This window comes from Gobio gobio, assembly GCF_949357685.1.
Source record: "Gobio gobio genome assembly, chromosome: 8".
NCBI lineage: Eukaryota > Metazoa > Chordata > Actinopteri > Cypriniformes > Gobionidae > Gobio > Gobio gobio.
The window spans coordinates 51,005,182-51,025,902 of NC_137114.1; the positions used below are offsets into that span (position 1 = coordinate 51,005,182).

The window sequence follows — 20,721 nt, forward strand, 5'->3', positions numbered from 1 at the left end:
AAGAATGTGTTATTAACCACCCAGCCAAATTTGAATGATAAAAAAAGTCGCCAAGTAAATAAAATAAGCTATCAAAATCTTGAAAAAATGAGCGGTATTCTCTGCTCTCAAACGCTGGGGGCGTGTCCGCTAACTGCGCTGAAACCACCCCCACTCGCGGGAAAGCTGCCGCCGCCTCAGTCAACTGTCACCGCTACAGCCGGAATGGATGCTCCTAGCAGCTTAATTGGATTTGCAAAACCATACATGTTTGAGCCTCCAGAGCCAGAAACAAGTTCAGAGGACATTGACCAGCTATTCGATAATCAACATCGTCCCCCTCGGTCTGCAACAGAATGGTAAGTTTTTTTTCCTCTCAATTTTATGCAATTTAGCTAACAATATGTAACTAGCATAAACTTCGCCAAATAAGTTGGGCTACCAATAAAAAACAGACTAAAACGTATTTTGCCACTTTATAGTCACAGATTAAACTATATGCTCTAAAGCTGAGAAACAGAATATGCCTGTTAATATATGAATATTGATCAGATAACCTTTCTGTACGATTGTTAATAATATAGAATTTACCACTCAAATGTCTGTCAATATATTTAGTCATACTGTGAATTAAACTGTAGGTGCACCTGTGGAGAATGCAGGACGATGCCCACAGAGGATGAGAATGTCTGCTGCAAAGACATTAATGCTGTATGTAAAGATTAAAATAAAAATGATCTCCCACAATGACCATTAAAAGTATGAACAACTAGTAGAGTATTAGATCTCTAGCACTAAAACACCTTATGACATACTCCAACAGGTTCAGAATAGATGTGGAGAGCTTCCTGAAGAGCCACAGTGCATGACTCTCCATCCAGGCCTTGAGCCTGTCTGCCTGAACCCATACTCCCTGCAAAATGCTCTAAACACCTACCAGGCAGACCATGGGCCACTGGAGATGAAGGAAAGAGCTGTGTAAGTTAGACAATACAATTATTTGTATTAATTTTGAATGTTTAGAAATTATGTTCGTGCTGATCATATGGCATGCCCGTCTTTTAGGACACAAGAACCAAGTCACTATTTATGCAAAAAAAAAGTTTATTAATGTATACATGAATGATTTGAGGCAGACTGCAGGTTGATGAATCAAACAGTCATCTTCTGGGTTCCCGTTCTTTTAGACCTGACCAAAAAGGAGAGAAAAAATAAGACCAAGGCTGTTTTTGTCCATGCATCAATCAAACAAATTAATTACACTTTTCACAGGGGTTGTTCTACCCTCACGGTTCGTCCTGGCCACACCTAAGCAAACAGATAAACTCCTCAACAAGTAACAAGAGTATTCTTTATAGAAACATTTCCTTCAAAATGTCGACGGACTATAAATGAAAGAAAATAACACCATATTTTTCATGGTACATATTACATTTATAGCACTACCAGCTGGTCAGTTACATTTTTTTTGTTGGTGCAATTATCAGACAGAAGACAACCATTATCATGTGCCATGACATTTTGTTTTTATTTTGTCATTACAGTCGTGCTCGCTACCTGGCCTACAGATGTTTTGTTTCCTGGTGCTGGGGATACTTGGGAAAGCACAACAGGGTTGTCATACCTTCTTGTGTTGTGCTCCGTATTCACCAGGAGTACCCGGATGAAGATGGGGAGTACACAGGCTTTAAGCCTCCCATTTAAAATGTAAAAAGTCTTTATATATTGTACTTGTTTGGTAATATGCCATGTACACAATTAATACTTTAAATAAATTTTAGACAGCTGTAAACCAGTTTGAGTAATGATTGTATGTGTCACAACTTACTGTCAAATCTGGACCATCATGTCCATATATATTGTGCAACAAGTCAATATTGTATTTGTAACAACCCTAATGTACTGTATATATTACCCAGTTAGATGGGTGTTGGGTCACTGTGTGTTAGAGCTGGTCCCTCACAACCTGGACAGCTGAACCTGGACACATGGCTAGCAATTGCGTCGGATTTCTCAGGTCGCTCATACTGTGAGCACAGGAATCCAGGAACAGGCACTGCTTTCATATCAGCCACAAAGGGTGCAGGGTCCTGGATGACCTCGTTAAAGAGGATATCCGTAAGCTCAGTAACATATTCTAAAACACAGGCAAGAGCACATAAGTAACTGCAGTAGAAATTTTGTTTTTACTGCTTGTCATGCTGGCACCTTGTCACTCAGGTGGTGCCAAAATCTAAATGCATAAATGCAGTATCATGTATATGTTAGTATGAAGATACCAAAAGACAACTGAGAATTAACTAACCAGTAGAATATTTGGTCTTCACCATGGACACCACATGTTCCCCTCTCTTGGCCTTGGGAAATTTTATTTTGTACTGCAGTTCTCCTGCTGCCGTCCTCGCTTGCGTACGGCCAGAATTTTCATTGAAATGCAATGCAGCCAGGTAAAGTCTGAAATGAGAATTTACATGTGATTACTCCAGCATTATTACGCCATGGCCACACTGCCCCATCACTCTCTACCTGTGTGGCTTTGCACACGCTGCTCATGTAGACAGTGTGGCTTGGTTGTTAGCAAAAGGCTGTTAGTATACAATATTGACAACATGATTATACAAATTTACCTGCAGAGCATCCCCAAGTATGAGAAGACCACATTTTTTGGTGCGAACCGCATAATCACACTGTGGAACCCCTCCAAGGCAGATGTTTGGTAGAGAGGGCTCAGCTTTTTAACATCACCTAGAACACGCTTGCTCATTAGCACCTTCTCCAGCTTGTGGATGGCCTTTGTTGCTAGAGGAGAACAGAGAATAAACAATACATAAAAGATGAGTGTATAGCAGCAGAGAGTATACTACAGGATTAGCATACTTGCTATTGAATAGCGGCGTACCGGGCTTCAGCCACTTGTTTTTGTCAGTAGAAGGAGGGTGGAGGCACTTGGGGAAGAGTGGATTTTCATGGACATGCACATTCTGGACATGGTTCAGAAGAGATGTCCATTTTGCCACCGTTTCCTCTCCATTGGATGAACCGGATGCTGACCAGTAGAGGTGATTCTTGATGCTCTTTTGCCACACTTTGACCATGTTGCAGTCTTTCTCCTTGGACATGGCATCCACCTTCTTGGCGAGCGCTGAGAACAGTTTAAAAAGATGTAATACATTTGTTCTACAGTGGGAGTTAATGTTTCACAGGATTAGCTGTGCTACAAATAATCAATAAACTACATTTTCTAAATTATCCTACCTTTACATAAATGCCATACATCGTAAAAGTGGTCAATGTCTGGTTTCTGTTCCCGGACAAACTTTTGAACCTGGGTGTGTCGGTCTGTCACCAGGGAAGTAACTTTGACACCAGATTTTTCGAGAAATTCTAGACTCCGGATAAGCCCTTCCTTTTCCATCCGGACACTGCTTCCCACTTCATTGCTCTGTGGATCATAAACAGACATAACATTTCTTTAAATACAGACATCTAAAGTCTGAAATATAATTATTTTCTCCAAATATCACAAGAGTTTCCCTGGCAAATACTACCTACTTGGTTTTTATAATCAATTTACCTGTATGAGCTGGATATCAACAATTTTGTTTGTGCTGAGATCCATCATGGAGTATGACCCATACTTTGCACAATGGCCTGGACTGTCAGCTCTCATATCACCACCAAGAGATACAGTTTCTTTCTGTTTTAGTCCCTCAAGCAGGTCGGTCTGGTGCGATCGCCATTTATGCAGCACAGAAGGCAGAATGTAGTTGTGTACATGATTTCGATGCGTCATCCTGCTGAAGGTTCTCACATGCATTGCATTGAGCACCTGTAAAGTAAAATCATAAATAGCATGTGCTACATCCCACTGTAGCACTGTGTAATGCACTGGCCTTTTTATTTATAAATAATGTAATTCTTTTTTACAAACCTTGTTAATCTGGATGAAAGAAGAGCCTGTGTAGTAGACAGCGGCTGATAGGTGCAGATTCCCTGCTGGAGAGCTGCCCAGAAGTGGTTGACTCTTCCACTCTCTGGTGTAAGAACAACTCTGGTGGAGGCACTTCTGGGTCACAGAAAGGAATGTTCCTTTTACAAGTTGTATCACCTTGCAGACTCTTGAGCAGGTGGGGCAGAATTTAAAAAGCTCAAGCAGGCACTCCTCATATATCAAGTATTTCACCATATCCTGTGGTGGCTTGGATGGTGCTCTATTGACAAAGGAAAGGAGAAAAAAAAAATACTTGTTACAAAATGTATTATTTCAAATTTCTCAGCTTCATAGTAAAATGACAGTTAACTTACTCTTCACTGGTGGTGTCAACCATTTCAGACATGCTGGGGAGGTAGGTGGAGTCATCAGGATCTGTCATGTTGAAACTGGTGACAGATTCCTGAAAAGAGGGAAACTCCAAGAGAGAGCGCTTTGGCGGTCTATCAGGTGATACTGCTTTCCGTTTAAGTGGAGTTGAAGAGCAGAGTGGAAGAAGCTTGGATGTGGTGTTGCCCACAGCAACACTCTTTGTGGATACAGTAGCTTGAGAACCTGGAAATATATATATATATATATATATATATATATATATATATATATATATATATATATATATATATATATATATAAATAAGGATAGTAATAAGAGTTCTTTAAGTATAGTGTTTATATTTGTAAAAGAGGTGGAGCTATGTAAATAGAACAGATTTAAAAAAAAAAAAACCAACAACATTTACGTCCTTATCCCCTTACGGTCTGTGTTCATTGGTGTGAGATAGTGGTTCAACGGATCACAAAACGCAGTTCTGATCAGATTACATTTTCTAAGCCTCAAATCATTTTTTCAGATAAGCAAGAAAAAAATTATTTAATACTTGAAGCCTACTTTACTCTGATACAACAGCCAAAACTACTAGCCTAGCTAATAGATTTCAAACATTATTAAAAGGCAAGTAATCAGTAAAAAAAATAAAAAATACATGAATTACAAGCGTAGATAAACACAATATATATTTTATCGAAGTTACAAATAGGTTTAAACTATTCATTTCAGGTACAAAAGTATTCAATTCAGTTTGCGCGCTCTCTGAAACGTGTGTGTGTGTGTGTGTGTGTGTGTGTGTGTGTGTGTGTGTGTGCGGCAGCGCGCAGATAAAAGCGCACGGAGAATGAACGGAACGGAGAATGATATTCTCGTTTGCCTCTTTTAGCCATGTAATGGTTTAAAATCTATCAAATATGAAAACCAGTGAGACAAAACACGTGCAAATTATAAACTTTCAGTCGAATTAATCCGTGAACAACGATACGTTTAACCATATGAGGATCATTCCATGGATGTGCAAATACATTGTGCATACAGAAAATCGGTCTTCACCTGTCATTGCATACATTCAAAAAGACAAACTAGTCAATCGACCTCTCAACATACCTGTATTCTTTCTGTTGCCTAGTGTTCTTTTAGAAAGTTGTGTGGCCACAGTCCTTTTTCCCACAAAGTGATCTGTCTGACATCCAATTTCTCGGGTGACTTTATGCATGTTTTCACACTGGCACTCTGTCTCTCTTCTGGTTGGAAGGGACTGCTTTGTGAACAGATAATAATTGAAATTACTTGTCTAAGGAAACCAAAAAATGTAGTAGAGTTACTGTGGACTACCTAAGTTACTATAATTATAACATAAGCGCACAAGAAACTTACACTCATAGATGGGCACGTGACATTACTGCCAATGATGCCAGATGTCGGCGGGACAGGAGGATGAAGTTCGAGGCGGGAGATTGTCGGTTCAGCCCCATTCACCAGTAACAGCGGGTAATCAGTGAATCCCAGTTGTCTCCGACGAAAGTTTATAAAACTTTCCTGTGTAAAATGATCACTACAGAGGCGGGTGTTGGTGGTGATCCTCAGCTCTCCATCAAAGTGGCTCTTCACAAAATTAATCCACCTCTTCTTGAGATGATCGTTTTTCGGAAATTGAAATAAGGACACCGATCTGTTTTGTAAGTAATCACATCCAGGTAATACGCATTTCCGTGACGAAGGCATAGCTAACTAGCAAACTGTAGGCTGTAGTAACTAATAGTACTGACAGTAACTCGCGATTGAGCGGCAAACTGATGCGAATGTGCTCTACTTATAGTGTTAAGGGAGGAGCCAGGCTCGGTGACTTCAGTGCGTCATGGAGCCACCGTTTAGCCCCGCCTAGAAAATCCGGAACACAGCAACAGTGAAAAACTGTTTAACGGTCTAACTTCTGAATTCAGTACTACACAGTTCACAGTCTTTGCAGTGTGTTTTAGCAATACATGTCTAACATTTATAATCTGTTTAGAATTTTTTTTTAGAATTGCCTTTACAGGGTCTTTAAGGCCATTTCGCGATTTCAATAAAGCAACATGCAGCAAGTAATTTCATGTGCTCTTGGAGGCCCCCTGGTGGCGAAGAGGGCCCTAAGCAGCCGCTTAGTTCGCTTATGCCTTGGGCTGGCTCTGTTAAAGTCGGCATGAAACGGAAGCTGAGATCGTCTTTTTCTCCTTATTGTGACGTATATCTGAGTGAAACGGCTTCTGAAATTAGAAAAAATGTAGGGCGAGGCTTGATTTCGTCCTGCGGGAATTGATTGGATCGTTGGAAGTTGGGCGTTGTTAACAAAATGGAGGCAGATTTGAAGTTTGCACTCAGTTGTGGAGAAAAACTTGATCTATCTCTTAAATAAATGTATTTTCTCTCTAAATCTTTTCTACATATGTTATTGAGCATATTTCCTCACTTTTCGCTGGTTTATGCTACAGATTTCACTTATTTTAAGCCTTTTATGGCTTTATGTCTGTAAAACGCGTTCACACATGCTGCATTCCTAAGTGCGAGCCGTCACGACAAGCTGTTCCTCCAACTATATTGAGTAATTTTTCATTAAAAAAAGCTTTTATTTCTCTCTTTTTGCCTCAAGTCCTTCTTGAAGAAGGTATTGTGTACACCGAGAAAAATGCACCTAACTACCATGCAACGATCAGTGAAAGGTTTCTGAGAGGCGGGGCAGAAACGAGACGGGGCGATAACCCCGCCCTCGCGCCATGGCACATGACCGGGAGAGAAGAGAGGTCTTTTCGATGGGGGAGGGAAAGTTAACATATTTGATTAAAGATTATAAGGCTAAATGAATTTTTAAAAAATAATGAAGTGCACAGATAAATCAGTTATAGTAAACAATACAATATTAAATATAAAAATACGAATAGTAAAATTTGATTTCATGCCGCCTTTAAGGGGTCTAGTGGAGTCCATGCCTCGACGGGTGGAGGACCAACACAATATTAACCATTATTTATTGACATATAATGATAATAAAATATTTTTACATAAATACTTAATGATGTGTAAGTGAAAAATAATCTATAAATTACATCCAATAACCATCTGATCTGTTTGATTTATTTCATGATCTACAATTTTAAGATAACTTACAACACATTTGTAAATATTTTGCGTACTATTTAATCATTTATGAATGTATATTCATAGTGCACATCACATTTATCTTATAGAAACAAAAAGGCGATTCACACTCAAAGAGGCTGCTTATATTTGTGTTTTATATCAGGTATGTTTTCTGTGTTAAACCATTTTCTTGTATAATGTGATTTCTGTTTCATGCTCCTTCTTGTCCCTTTTGAATTGTAACTGAATGGGGGAGAAAACAAGGGCGATTCACTCTCTAAGAGGAATAAAAAATAAAGTGAAACTGCTGCCTGCTGTCCCGTGTATAAATCCATAAATCTACACAACGCAGAATTAAGTCTTTCATAACTTGAGACACTGGTTACACATTAAAGATTTTTTTTCATAGATGTCATTTATTTATAAATTAACACATCTCACATTCACTTCAGGTTTGTGAAAGAATATTGTGGACTTGTGCCGTCCATAGGCTCTGTATAATAAATGTCCTAAAACTGTTATAATTCTGAGGCTGGAACAGATTTTAAAACATGTCAAAGGTTTAGTCTCAGCTTGATAAATGATATGAAAATGGATCTAAACTGAATGAGACAGAGATGTTTTCAGCAGCTCGGGTTAATGTGGTGCTGCTGTTATTTCTCTCGGTTATTTCGAGTCACCGAGCGCCCCCTGGAGGAAACAAGCGAGAAACGTTTGCTGCTCAATGCGTGCGGCAGGTGTTCACGACAGCTGAGAGCGCGTTTGCGGCAGCTGGAGAGCACGGACCTGAAAAGTGAAGATAGATGAGAGAACTGACAAACTACACGAGGTAAACAAACCCATAACTAACGTCATTTATGGATTGTTTCATGGATGATGATCACTGGCTTGTTTGACTTAGTTCATATATTGTAAGATAATCATAAGAGCTGTGAAAAATATCCAAATAGTCTAGGGATATATGACATGCACTTCGATCATAATCTTGTACAGCAGTTATTATTCATATTTTGACTGTAGAATGACAGAACTAAACTTTGGCTCATCATAAATCTGATATTTGATAGACAGATACCCTTACGAAAATGAACCATCTTTTTACTACAAATAAAACCAAAAAGCATGGTTATTATAGTTAAACCGTGGTAACCACAAATTAACCATGGCTTTGCTACTTTAACCATAGTTTAACCATGGCATTTGTGGTAAAACTGTGGTTATTAGGGATGCAACAATTAGTCCACAGTTCAATACATACCTCTGTTTTTAACAATCGGTTCGGTTCTGATGGCTTGTCACATCTGTTTTTTGCTATTCTATTCTTAGGTGACAGGAACAGAAAAATATATATATATTTTGCAATACTCTTTATTTATTTTACTTAGAAGACTTGAAAGACCTTACTTAATTAAAATTTTACTTAAAAAAAAAACCCTTGTACACATTCCTAGTGTATTGTATAATATAAAATAAATATATATAAAGATTTACAGTGGTAGCTCAGAGCTGTACAGCAGCATTTAAGTATGTAATTGAATGAATAAATGTAAATAAAACATTACATAGACTTCACTATAAAAGTCTTATTAAAGCTACTGTATTAAAGTGTTTAAGTCAAGAGCAATTTGTCCTTTGTTGTTTTATTAACATTAAAGGGATAGTTCACTCAAAAATTAAAATTCTGTAATCAATTACTGGCGCTCAAGTTGTTTTACACCTGAATAAAGTTCTTTCTTCTGTTGGACATAAAATATATTTTGAAGAACGTTGGAAACCAAACAGTTGCTGGTCCCCATTGTAATAAATAATAATATGGATGTCAATGGCTACCATCAGCTGTCTGGTATTCAACTTTGTGTTCAACAGGAGAAATGAATACAGGTTTGGAACAACATTAGAGTAAATAATGACATTATTTTAGAGGTGAACTGTCCCTTTTGCTGTCAATTCAAGACCTGCATGCATCTAATATACAGAGCCAATTTTACTTTCACTTTAGACATAACCGACTGTGTTTATGTTATCCTTGTGTGTATATGACAGTATTAGCGCAGTAAGACTACTTAGTCCAGTAATCAGCTGTTTGACAGGCTTTTAGTGCTCGCGCTCAGAAAAGTGCATGTTAAAACAGCGCGTAAGTACACAAATTAAATGTTTAACCGTCAAGGCTTTAAAACGCATGCAAATAATGAACTTTCGTGATTGTGAATAACTGTAGTCACCCATGAGTATCTACCACCATTAACGTTTGATGTGAATGTATGTCGCGTTGTTCAGTATATTGGGCAAATTATAGAATGTGTAGAAAAATAATTCATTAAATGCAAAACCGAAAGAAAAAAAAAACGCAATTCACAAGCGCGTATTGAACCGTGAATGCTGTACCAAATGGTTCAATATTATATTGAGAATTGTGGAATCCCTAGTGGTTATATAAATGGTAATCAATTAGCCAAAAAAACATGATTACTACACTTTTACTATAGTAAAAACCAAGGTTCATTTCCATAAGGGTAAATCAGGGTTCACTTGAATCTTCACATTTTTCCTCCTTGAACTGATTTTACATCCTTTATTTTATTTCAGACCCGATGAAAGTAAAAGAGTAAAGACAAGAACTGAAGGGACATTTCTAGGGCTGCAACAACAAATCGATAAAATCGATTAAATTCGATTATTAAAAGAGTTGGCAACGAATTCCATTATCGATTCGTTGTGTCGCGCGACTATTACGCCACTCAATTATGACGCGGAGATGTTTGAATACAAAAAAAGCGAGGTTGAGCGCGAAGCAGAGCGGAGCAACAAAAAAAAAAAATTAGCGGAGCAGAGCGGCGGTAGAGGAAAGTGCATCGGAGACGAAACCAGAACGACCCAAGTCTTCCAAGGTGTGGGAGCACTTCACACTAAATAATTCAAAAAAGTGTGTTAATTGCAAGATATGAAAAAGCGACATGGCGTGGCATGGGAGCACCACAGCGATGATTCAGCAACTAAAGCGCAAACATCTTGGAGTCCTTGATGAGGAGGAAGGGAGTTCAACAGCAGGGTAAGTTACTTCAAAATCCTACTTTTGTTGCGTTTTGAAGTGAGGAGCGTAACGTAACGTCCCTCCAGTAGCTCTTCTGGTGCTGGTGTTTACTCGTTATCCAGCTTGACAAGCATGACAAGTTAGCGTTAGCTCGTTAATAACAGTAGTAAAGCAGGGGTGGTATAGTTTATAGACTAAAGGCACGTTGTTATTCATTCGCCTTTTTTGGCCTATTCATTTTCAATATGTTGCTATGTTAATTTCGTTGATGAATATATTTTCATCAACAACATTTGTTTCACAGACGAAAACGAGATGATAACTAAATAAAAACCAGCTTTGAATGACAAAAACTATGACTAATATCTATTGTCATTTTCGGTCAGCATTCGGTCTTAAAATCACAGCAGTCTATAAACCTGCTGCCGTCTGTGCTCTTAATATTAATCAAACAAAAGACAGAGAAAATCACTCACTGCTCTTTAGCTTTAATAATGATTTATTATATTTATTATATATTAATTATATTTAGTCCATAAGGAATGTTGTATGCAAGTTGTTAAAAAGAATACATATGTCATTCATTGAAAAGAAGACATTGTGTTCTTTAGGAGGAGGGGTTAATTTCATTTTAAGATTTTTTTTTTTATATCACAGCAGTTAAATCTGTCTGTATTGCATGTTCAAATTTTAATATTATTCATGTTAATAGGTTAATACAGTAGATGTTTTCTCCATGAGTATATTATGGGTTTGGAAATTTTAGAGAAATTCTAAATGCATTACAATTTAACTAAAACCATTAGATTTAGTCAACTAAAATCTTGTGATATTTAGTTGACTAAAACTAGACTAATACCAAAACAATTCAAATGACTAAAACATAATTAAAACTAGATGGCATTTTAGTCAAAAGACTGTGACTAAAACCAAATCAAAATTTTCTGTCAAAATTAAAACTGATCTGTTGTCATGTATAAATTATGTGCTTTGTCCCAAATCGATTATTGTTGACAAATATATTTGTGTGTTGTACTTTTTAATTTAATTTTAAAGTTCTTTTATAGGACTTGGTCATCTTAATATGTGTTTAAATGTGGTGTATAAATGAACTTAACTTGCACATACTACAATGATGGTAATAATTTAATGAATAAGATTAAAGTGAACTTTGTGTGTGTGTGTGTGTGTGTGTGTGTGTGTGTGTGTGTGTGTGTGTGTGTGTGTGTGTGTGTGTGTGTGTGTGTGTGTGTGTGTGTGTGTGTGTGTGTGTGTGTGTGTGTGTGTGTGTATTGAGTTGATGTAAACTGTGCTAGTACACATACTCATACTATCTTTTTGATTCCAGAAAAAAACAGCAAACCATGAGAGGGTTCTTGATTGGAAATGCATCATGTACACCACAGCAAGTCGCTTTATTGACGGATAGTATACTCAACATGCTCGTCACTGACATGAGGCCTCTGTCGATGGCTGAAGATGTCGGCTTTACTAAAATGATCCACACTTTGAACCCTGGTTACACTCTGCCCTCCAGGACCCACTCCACGAAGCTCATGGAGAGAAAATATGAAGAGACATTCAAGGAAGTGAAGACTGCAATAAACACCAACAACAGCAAACTTGCTCTTACCACTGATGTATGGACAAGTGTAGCAACGGAAGCCTATCTTGGCGTTACATGCCACCACATCACAGATGACTGGGACATGCAGTCATTCTTCCTCACTACCATGCCACTGCAGGACAGACATACTGCATCTAACATTGCAGAGTGGTTGGAGCAGGTAGTAGCCAGATTTGAAATTCCTCCTAACAAAATCATTGCCATAGTCCATGACAATGGTGCTAATATTGTGGCTGCAGCAAATATCCTGGAGGAGAAGCATGGGTGGTCCCCTGTCCGTTGCACAGGCCATACTTTGCAACTTGTGATTAATGCTGCATTGAAGCAACCAAGCATTGAAAAAGCTGTCGGGGCTGCAAGATGTCTGGTAGAACATTTTAAGAAAAGTGAGCTAGCCAGCAGTAAGCTCAGAGAAAAACAACAACAAATGGCCACACCTGAGCACAGCCTTGTTCAAGACATAAGCACAAGGTGGAATAGCACATTCTATATGATAAGCCGACTGCTTGAGCAAAGGTGGCCTGTAACAGCAACACTGTCCGACAGCTCTGTCACACAGAGAGGCAAAAGGTACCTGGATCTGAAACCAGACCAGTGGAGCCTGCTGGAACAGCTTTCAACCGTCCTTAAGCCTTTTGAATGCGTCACTGTGTTCATGAGTGGACAGAAATATGCAACAATATCTGCAATACCTCCATTTGTGAAGGGGCTGTTGAAGTCCACCTACGAGTCAGCCCCACTGCGGGCTTTCCAACTCACTGCTGTGCAGCAGTTGCAGGAGAGATGGAAAAGGGAGACTGCTTTCTCAGATAGAGCATCAAACACAGTTATTCTTGCGACGGCCCTTGACCCAAGGTTTAAGAAAATGAAGTTCCTTTCACCTGATGAAGTCCTACATGTTCAAACTAAACTGCAAACAATGGCACTTGAAGAGAAAAGGAAGATGGATGCGCGGCAGCATGGCAGTTGCAGTGTTACCTCCACCGATACTACAGCTACTGAATCAACACCTCTTGGCACTCTACTTGACTCACTCCTTGGTTCTGATGGTGAGGAAGAGGATAGAGCAGGCGAAGCTGAAGATGTCCACACCCAAGTGAGGAACGAAGTTCTCACATACTTTGGAGAAAATAGCCTTGCCAAGGCAGAAAACCCATTACTGTGGTGGAAGGCTAACAATGACAGATATCCCATGTTGGCCAGGCTAGCCAAGTCTTATCTATGCATCCCTGCCACCTCAACACCATCTGAGCGACTGTTTTCTGCATCAGGAAACATAGCCTCCAAGAAAAGCGCGAGCCTGAGCCAGGAGCATGTGGACATGCTCACATTTTTGCATTGCAATGCAAAGTGTCTGAACAAAGGGAGTGAGAGAGAGTGAGTGCATGTGTGTGTCTGAGTGTGAGAGTTTGTGCTTGTGTGCGTCTGTGAGTGTAGTGTAGAGAACAAGTTCTAACGTTCAAACAAATCCTGTTAAGCTTTCTGATTTGTATTTTTCTTTATTAAAAAAAAAACATGTATTGTTCTGACAGCTCAGGTCCCTTTAAACAAAAATATACATATTTTTTTGCACTTACACACACACACACACATATATATATATATATATATATATATATATATATATATATATATATATATATATATATATATATATATATATGGGGCATATATATATAAGGCATACATGTGTATGTTTTTTGTGTTATTCCTTTTTTATTTGTACTTTAATAGCTCAGGGATGTTCAAGCAGCAACCTGTTTGTGCACTTTGTGAAGATTGTTTTGCACTGTCTGTTCTGTTGTTGAATAAAGGGTTGGAAATGAATGGTTTTTGGTTTTTGTTGTTTTTTGGGGGTTTTATCCGATTCATCGAAAAAATTATCAACAGATTAATCGATTATTAAAATAATCATTAGTTGCAGCCCTAGACATTTCAATTCAAAGGTGATGATCCTGTAGTTTGTTTCAGCCTGTCGACACCAATAAAATGTGCTTAATGTGCCAATTTACAGCAGATCTCAGACATCACCATAATGAATGAGGTGAAAACTGGGAACTTTTGGCTTTTCAGCAGCTCGGTTAAACATTATGGTCTGTACTTTTTAAATGCAGATTGAATCAAAACACAGTGATCACAGTTCACACCTGCAGTGAAGCCCCTCCCACAACAATTCACCATACTGGGCATATTCACATCATCCTACAAAAGAAGGACAAACTCCAGGTGTAGCAGCTGAAATCTGTGTGACTGTTAAAGATGGAGTTTATTAAAGAGGAGATTGAAGACATGAGTTATCCAGAACCATCCAGAATAAAACATGAAGACACTGAGGAACAAACAGGTTGGTGTCCATTCTTGATTCTTAAGTATATGTATATGGATGATAAATGATAGAGAAATGCATCTAAATGATCATAACCTTGGATAGCAGTTGTCAAACATATTTTAACTATAGGTGCTGGTCATATAATTTGAAAAATCATGAAAAAGTTACTTTTAATTAATTCCATTCAAAAAGTGAAACTTGTATATTATATTAATTCATTATACACAGACTGATACATTTCAAATGTTTATTTCTTTGAATTTTGATGATTATAACCGACAACTAAGGAAAATCCCAAATTCAGCATCTCAGAAAATTACAATTGTAGGTATTGTGAAAAGGTTAAATGGTGCCACACTCTAATCAGCTAATTAACTCAAAACACCTGCAAAGGCCTTTAAATTGTCTCTCAGTCCAGTTCTGTAGGCTACACAATCATGGGGAAGACTGCTGACTTGACAGTTGTCCAAAATACGATCACTGACACCTTGCACAAGGAGGGCAAGACACAAAAGGTCATTGCAAAAGAGGCTGGCTGTTCACAGAGCTCTGTGTCCAAGCACATTAATATAGAGGCGAAGGGAAGGAAAATGTGTGGTAGAAAAAAGTGTACAAGCAATAGGGATAACCTCACCCTGGAGAGGATTGTGAAACAAAACCCATTCAAAAATGTGGGGGGGGGATTCACAAAGAGTGGACTGCAGCTGGAGTCAGTGCTCCAAGAACCACTACACACAGACGTATGCAAGACATGGGTTTCAGCTGTCGCATTTCTTGTTTCAAGCCACTCTTGAACAACCGACAGCATCAGAAGCGTCTCGCCTGGGCTAAAGACAAAAAGGACTGGACTGCTGCTGAGTGGTCCAAAGTTATGTTCTCTGATGAAAGTACATTTTGCATTTCCTTTGGAAATCAGGGTCCCAGAGTCTGGAGGAAGAGAGGAGAGGCACACAATCCACGTTGCTTGAGGTCCAGTGTAAAGTTTCCACTTTGGGGTGCCATGTCATCTGCTGGTGTTGGTCCACTGTGTTTTCTGAGGTCCAAGGTCAACGCAGCTGTATACCAGGAAGTTTTAGATCACTTCATGCTTCCTGCTGCTGACCAACTTTATGGAGATGCAGATTTCATTTTCCAACAGGACTTGGCACCTGCACACAGACCCAAAGCAACCAGTACCTGGTTTAAGGACCATGGTATCCCTGTTCTTAATTGGCCAGCAAACTCACCTGACGTTAACCCCATAGAAAATCTATGGGGTATTGTGAAGAGGAAGATGCGATATGCCAGACCCAACAATGCAGAAGAGCTGAAGGCCACTATCAGAGCAACCTGGGCTCTCACAACACCTGAGCATTGCCACAGACTGATCGACTCCATGCCACGCCGTTTGCTGCAGTAATTCAGGCAAAATGAGCCCCAACTAAGAATTGAGTGCTGTACATGCTCATACTTTTCATGTTCATACTTTTAAGTTGGCCAAGATTTCTAAAAATCCTTTCTTTGTATTGGTCTTAAGTAATATTCAAATTTTCTGAGATACTGAATTTGGGATTTTCCTTATTTGTCAGTTATAATCATCAAAATTGAAAGAAATAAACATTTGAAATATATCAGTCTGTGTGTAATGAATGAATATAATATACAAATTTCACTTTTTGAATGGAATTAGTTAAATAAATAAACTTTTTGATGATATTCTAATTATATGACCAGCACCTGTATATTAAGAAGTGAATGTCAAAACAAACATTTACCACATGACAGATCTGACACCTGGGGCCCGTTCTTCGTACCTCGCTTAATATATCTGAGATGATTTGACAGATCCCAGATCTTTTAATCGTGATAACTGATGTCTGGCTAATTTGATTCTTCAAACGAATTTGCGGATTGGATTAAAATATCTCGATTAAATGATCTAAGATCACTGCGCGTTCTTGTTTTCCCTGAAGAGGGCAGATGCATCGATACTCGAAACCATGATCAGCAATGCAGCGATTGGCTGGCGTCAAGAGAGCAACGTAATGACATCATATAATTAAAAAAGCCACCTGGCAAAAAACTTGGCAAATTACACAAAAAAACTCACGAATATCTGGACCTTTATAAGGAAACAGCTAAACGACCAAACCAACATAAAAGTTATAATAGATCAATGATAAATGTTTTTTTTTACATGATTACCAATTATTTATATTTTCGATTTTATACAGTATTTGTACACCCTTTACATTTTTATTTCAATGTTGTAATTCAATTTTTAATTCAATTTGAAGCAGATTTGTAACGTGACAGTATTAAAGTTTCTTAAGGGTCAAGATCAAATTCTCTGCATCTCCTGCGCTGCATCAAGCCATCCCATAATATCCGTCACTTAAATTAATGTACGGCTCAGATTAACTGTACAACATGTGTGCAAACTTCCAATAAAATTATAAAGTAATTATTCCATCACAAATAAATCGCTTAATCAAGTGGCTGTGTCTATAGTATTATACACAACATTATAATATTAGGCTATATACATTCTCATATACATATACAATTTAAAATTTGTATATTATTATTATTTAAAATGATTATTATTGCCCCTGGTTCAGTAATGAATTCTTGTAATAAAGTAGCAGTGGCTGGGACAGATTTTAAGTATCACCTCAAGATGCAATCCTGTTTACATGAAATAAGCCTGCTCATGAGCAGGTTTAAGCTAACGGACCTGTTGCTATGACAGCAAGTCCAGGATGAGCGTCGAAGAACCAAACAATCCAAGATCATGCCAAATCGTCAACAATCAAATCCAGCTAACTGAGTTAGCGAGGTACGAAGAACGGGCCCCTGATCTCTGTTGCTTTCTGCTATTAAATCAGGGTTCACTTAAACTGATTCTAACTTGATGTGTATTTTAGGCCAGGTGGAAGTAAAACAGCAAAGACAAGAACTGAATGGAGTGAAGGAGGAACATCATACCTTTAAAACTCAAAGAACAAAAGCCAAAAAGCTGCACACCTGCACTCAGTGTGGAAAGAGTTTCACACATAAAGGAAACCTTAACACGCACATGAGAGTTCACACTGGAGAGAAACCGTATACATGCACTCAGTGTGGAAAGAGTTGCACACAAAAAGGAGACCTTAACAAACACATGAGAATCCACTCTGGAGAGAAACTGTATACATGCACTCAGTGTGGAAAGAGTTTCACACGTAAAGGAGACCTTAACACACACATGAGAATTCACACTGGAGAGAAACTGTATACATGCACTCAGTGTGGAAAGAGTTGCACAAAAAAAGGAGACCTTAACACACACATGAGAGTTCACACTGGAGAGAAACCGTATATATGCACTCAGTGTGGAAAGAGTTTCACACGTAAAGCACACCTTGACACACACATGAGAATTCACTCTGGAGAAAAACCATTTAACTGTGATCAGTGTGGTAAAGTGTTTATTTCATCATCACATCTAAAACGACACCTGATTCAGATTCATTCAGATAAGAAGCCTCATGTGTGTTCTCTCTGTGGAAAGAGTTTTTCAAGGCTGGACAGTTTTCAACTGCACCAGAAAACACATAATGAAGTGAGAGAGTATATGTGCTTTGACTGTGGGAAGAGCTTTACTCAAGATGCCCATCTGAAACAGCACCAAAGAATTCATACTGGAGAAAAACCTTACAAGTGCTCTTATTGTGACCAAAGTTTCACTCGGTTTGGATCTCTGAAATCACATGAGCGACTTCATACTGGAGAGAAGCCGTACCGCTGTACTCAGTGTGAGAAGAGTTTTAGACATTCAAGTAATCTAGTGACTCATATTAAAAAGTGTTGTTCTGTGTCACAGTGAGCAAATGTTTTCTTCAGATCAAAAATGTAAATCATGAAATCATGTGAAACTAATAAACTAGAGTTGCTGTGAAATGCCACAAGATTTGTGCTTTATTAAATTATTCATGCGAAGATCATTGAATTATTCTTTGATTGAACGCTTACTCAAAGGAATACCAAAATTAAAAGAGACTGGAAACAAATGTAACAAACGTTATTTGTCAATATATGAAACAATTCCCTCAATTTGAGTTTTTAAATTCATAATCACAACTTCAGAAGTGGGAAATATGAAATTTCCGATAACATGTGACGACATAAGCTCTGTACACCAGGGCTGCGTTCAGCCACGACAAAACGTTGCAAAACGTTTTTTAAACCGAAACGGTGGTGCGTTGAACACCTTGTTCTGATGACGCAAGAGTTGCAACTATGGCAGCTGAGATGGCAATTCTTTGTTCTTTTTGAAGAATAATGAAAATGGTAAATACGTGTTTAATACTGAAAAATACACTCAATGTTACAGTCACTGCACTTGCCATCCAGAATAAAAGAGAACATCCCAATTGAGTGAAGGGATTTGTTGAAACTGTGATCCCTAATTATTGTGATCCAACATTTGCCTCACATTTTAGGATGATAAGACAAAGATTTCAGGTTAAGGATAATCAACTTCCTATCTCCTATGTTATGATTTATATGATATTATTATTTTTATTGTGAATAGGCTATTAGGCTTATCATTATTGCTGATCACTGTTGTGCTATGATATGTAATATTTACCATTATATTAATAATATTTACAGATACTTCTCTTGTATGTAATTGAATTAATGTTGATGATTATTCCAGTTCATAGACTATTCTTACGAAGAATTAGAGGAAGGACAGGGTTAGCTACGCCCCTCCAAACTCATAGGTCAACATGCCCGTTACATGTTTTAGTACCCGCAATCAACAATACATTCACCAAACCAAATACAATCACAAATCCAAAGTACAAACCCGATTGCAACAAAGTTGGGAAGCTGTACAAATTGTGAATAAAAACAGAATACCAGGATGTGGAAGTTTCAAATTTTTATATTTTATTCAGAATACAACATAGATGACATATTAAATGTTTAAACTGAGAAAAAGTATAATTTTAAGGGGAAAATAAGTTGATTTTAAATTTCATGGCATCAACACATCTCAAAAAAGTTGGACCAAGGCCATGTTTACCACTGTGTGGCATCCCCTCTTCTTTTTATAACAGTCGGCAAACGTCTGGGGACTGAGGAGACAAGTTGCTCAAGTTTAGGAATAGGAACGTTGTCCCATTCTTGTCTAATACAGGCTTCTAGTTGCTCAACTGTCTTAGCTTTTCTTCCTCTTTATGATGCACCAAATGTTTTCTATGGGTGAAAGATCTGGACTGCAGGCTGGCCATTTCAGTACCCGGATCCTCCTTCTACGCAGCCATGATGTTGTAATTGATGCAGTATGTGGTCTGGCATTGTCATGTTGGAAAATGCAAGGTCTTCCCTGAAAGAGACGACGTCTGGATGGGAGCATATGTTGTTCTAGAGCTTGGATATACCTTTCAGCATTGTTGGTGCCTTTCCAGATGTGTAAGCTGCCCATGCCACCCGCACTCATGCAACCCGACACCATCAGAGATGCAGGCTTCTGAACTGAGCACTGATAACAACTTGGGTTGTCCTTGTCCTCTTTAGTCCGGATGACATGGAGTCCCAGTTTTCCAAAAAGAACTTCAAATTTTGATTCGTCTGACCACAGAACCGTTTTCCACTTTGCCACAGTCGATTTTAAATGAGCCTTGCCCCAGAGAAAACGCCTGCGCTTCTGGATCATGTTTAGACATTCTTTAGATGCTTCTTTTTTGACCTATAGAGTTTTAACCGGCAACTGCGAATGGCACGGTGGATTGTGTTCACAGACAATGTTTTCTGGAAGTATTCCTGAGCCCTTGTTGTGATTTCCATTACAGTAGCATTCCTGTATGTGATGAAATGGCATCTAAGGGTCACTCAGGCTGGATCTCTAAAATCACATGAGCGAGTTCATACTGGAGAGGAGCCGTACCGCTGCACTCAGTGTGAGAAGAGTTTTAGACAATCAGGTAATCTAGTGACTCATATTAAAAAGTGTTGTTCTGTGTCACAGTGAGCAAATGTTTTCTTCAGATCAAAAATGTAAATCATGAAATCATGTGAAACTAATAAACTAGTGTTGCTGTGAAATGACACAAGATTTGTGCTTTATTCAATTATTCATGCAAAGATCATTGAATTATTCTTTGATTGGACGCTTAAAGAAATACCAAAATTAAGAGACTGGAAACAAATGTAACGAAACAGTAAGAAGTTATTTGTCAATATATGAAAAAATTCCTTCAATTTGAGTTTTTAAATTCAACATGGATGTACTTTTGATGTGTATTTAAGACCAGATAGAAGTGAATCGGCAAAGACAAGAACTGAATGA

General features: G+C 38.3%; 2 protein-coding genes across 2 annotated transcripts; both read left to right on the forward strand.

The window, feature by feature from the left end:
• The first annotated feature begins 8,169 nt into the window (after positions 1-8,169).
• LOC307130708 (uncharacterized protein) lies at positions 8,170-20,474 on the forward strand. The gene is made up of 3 exons (XM_079823830.1): positions 8,170-8,244; positions 14,188-14,417; positions 17,309-20,474. Exons 2-3 carry the CDS (start codon positions 14,333-14,335, stop codon positions 18,247-18,249), a joined length of 1,026 nt encoding a protein of 341 aa, XP_079679956.1. The 5' UTR covers positions 8,170-8,244; positions 14,188-14,332; the 3' UTR covers positions 18,250-20,474.
• On the forward strand, positions 11,886-13,454 carry LOC307130411 (E3 SUMO-protein ligase ZBED1-like; the record flags this gene model as incomplete). Its single annotated transcript, XM_079823375.1, has 1 exon — positions 11,886-13,454. One exon carries the CDS (start codon positions 11,886-11,888, stop codon positions 13,452-13,454), a length of 1,569 nt encoding a protein of 522 aa, XP_079679501.1.
• Positions 20,475-20,721: the final 247 nt, after the last annotated feature.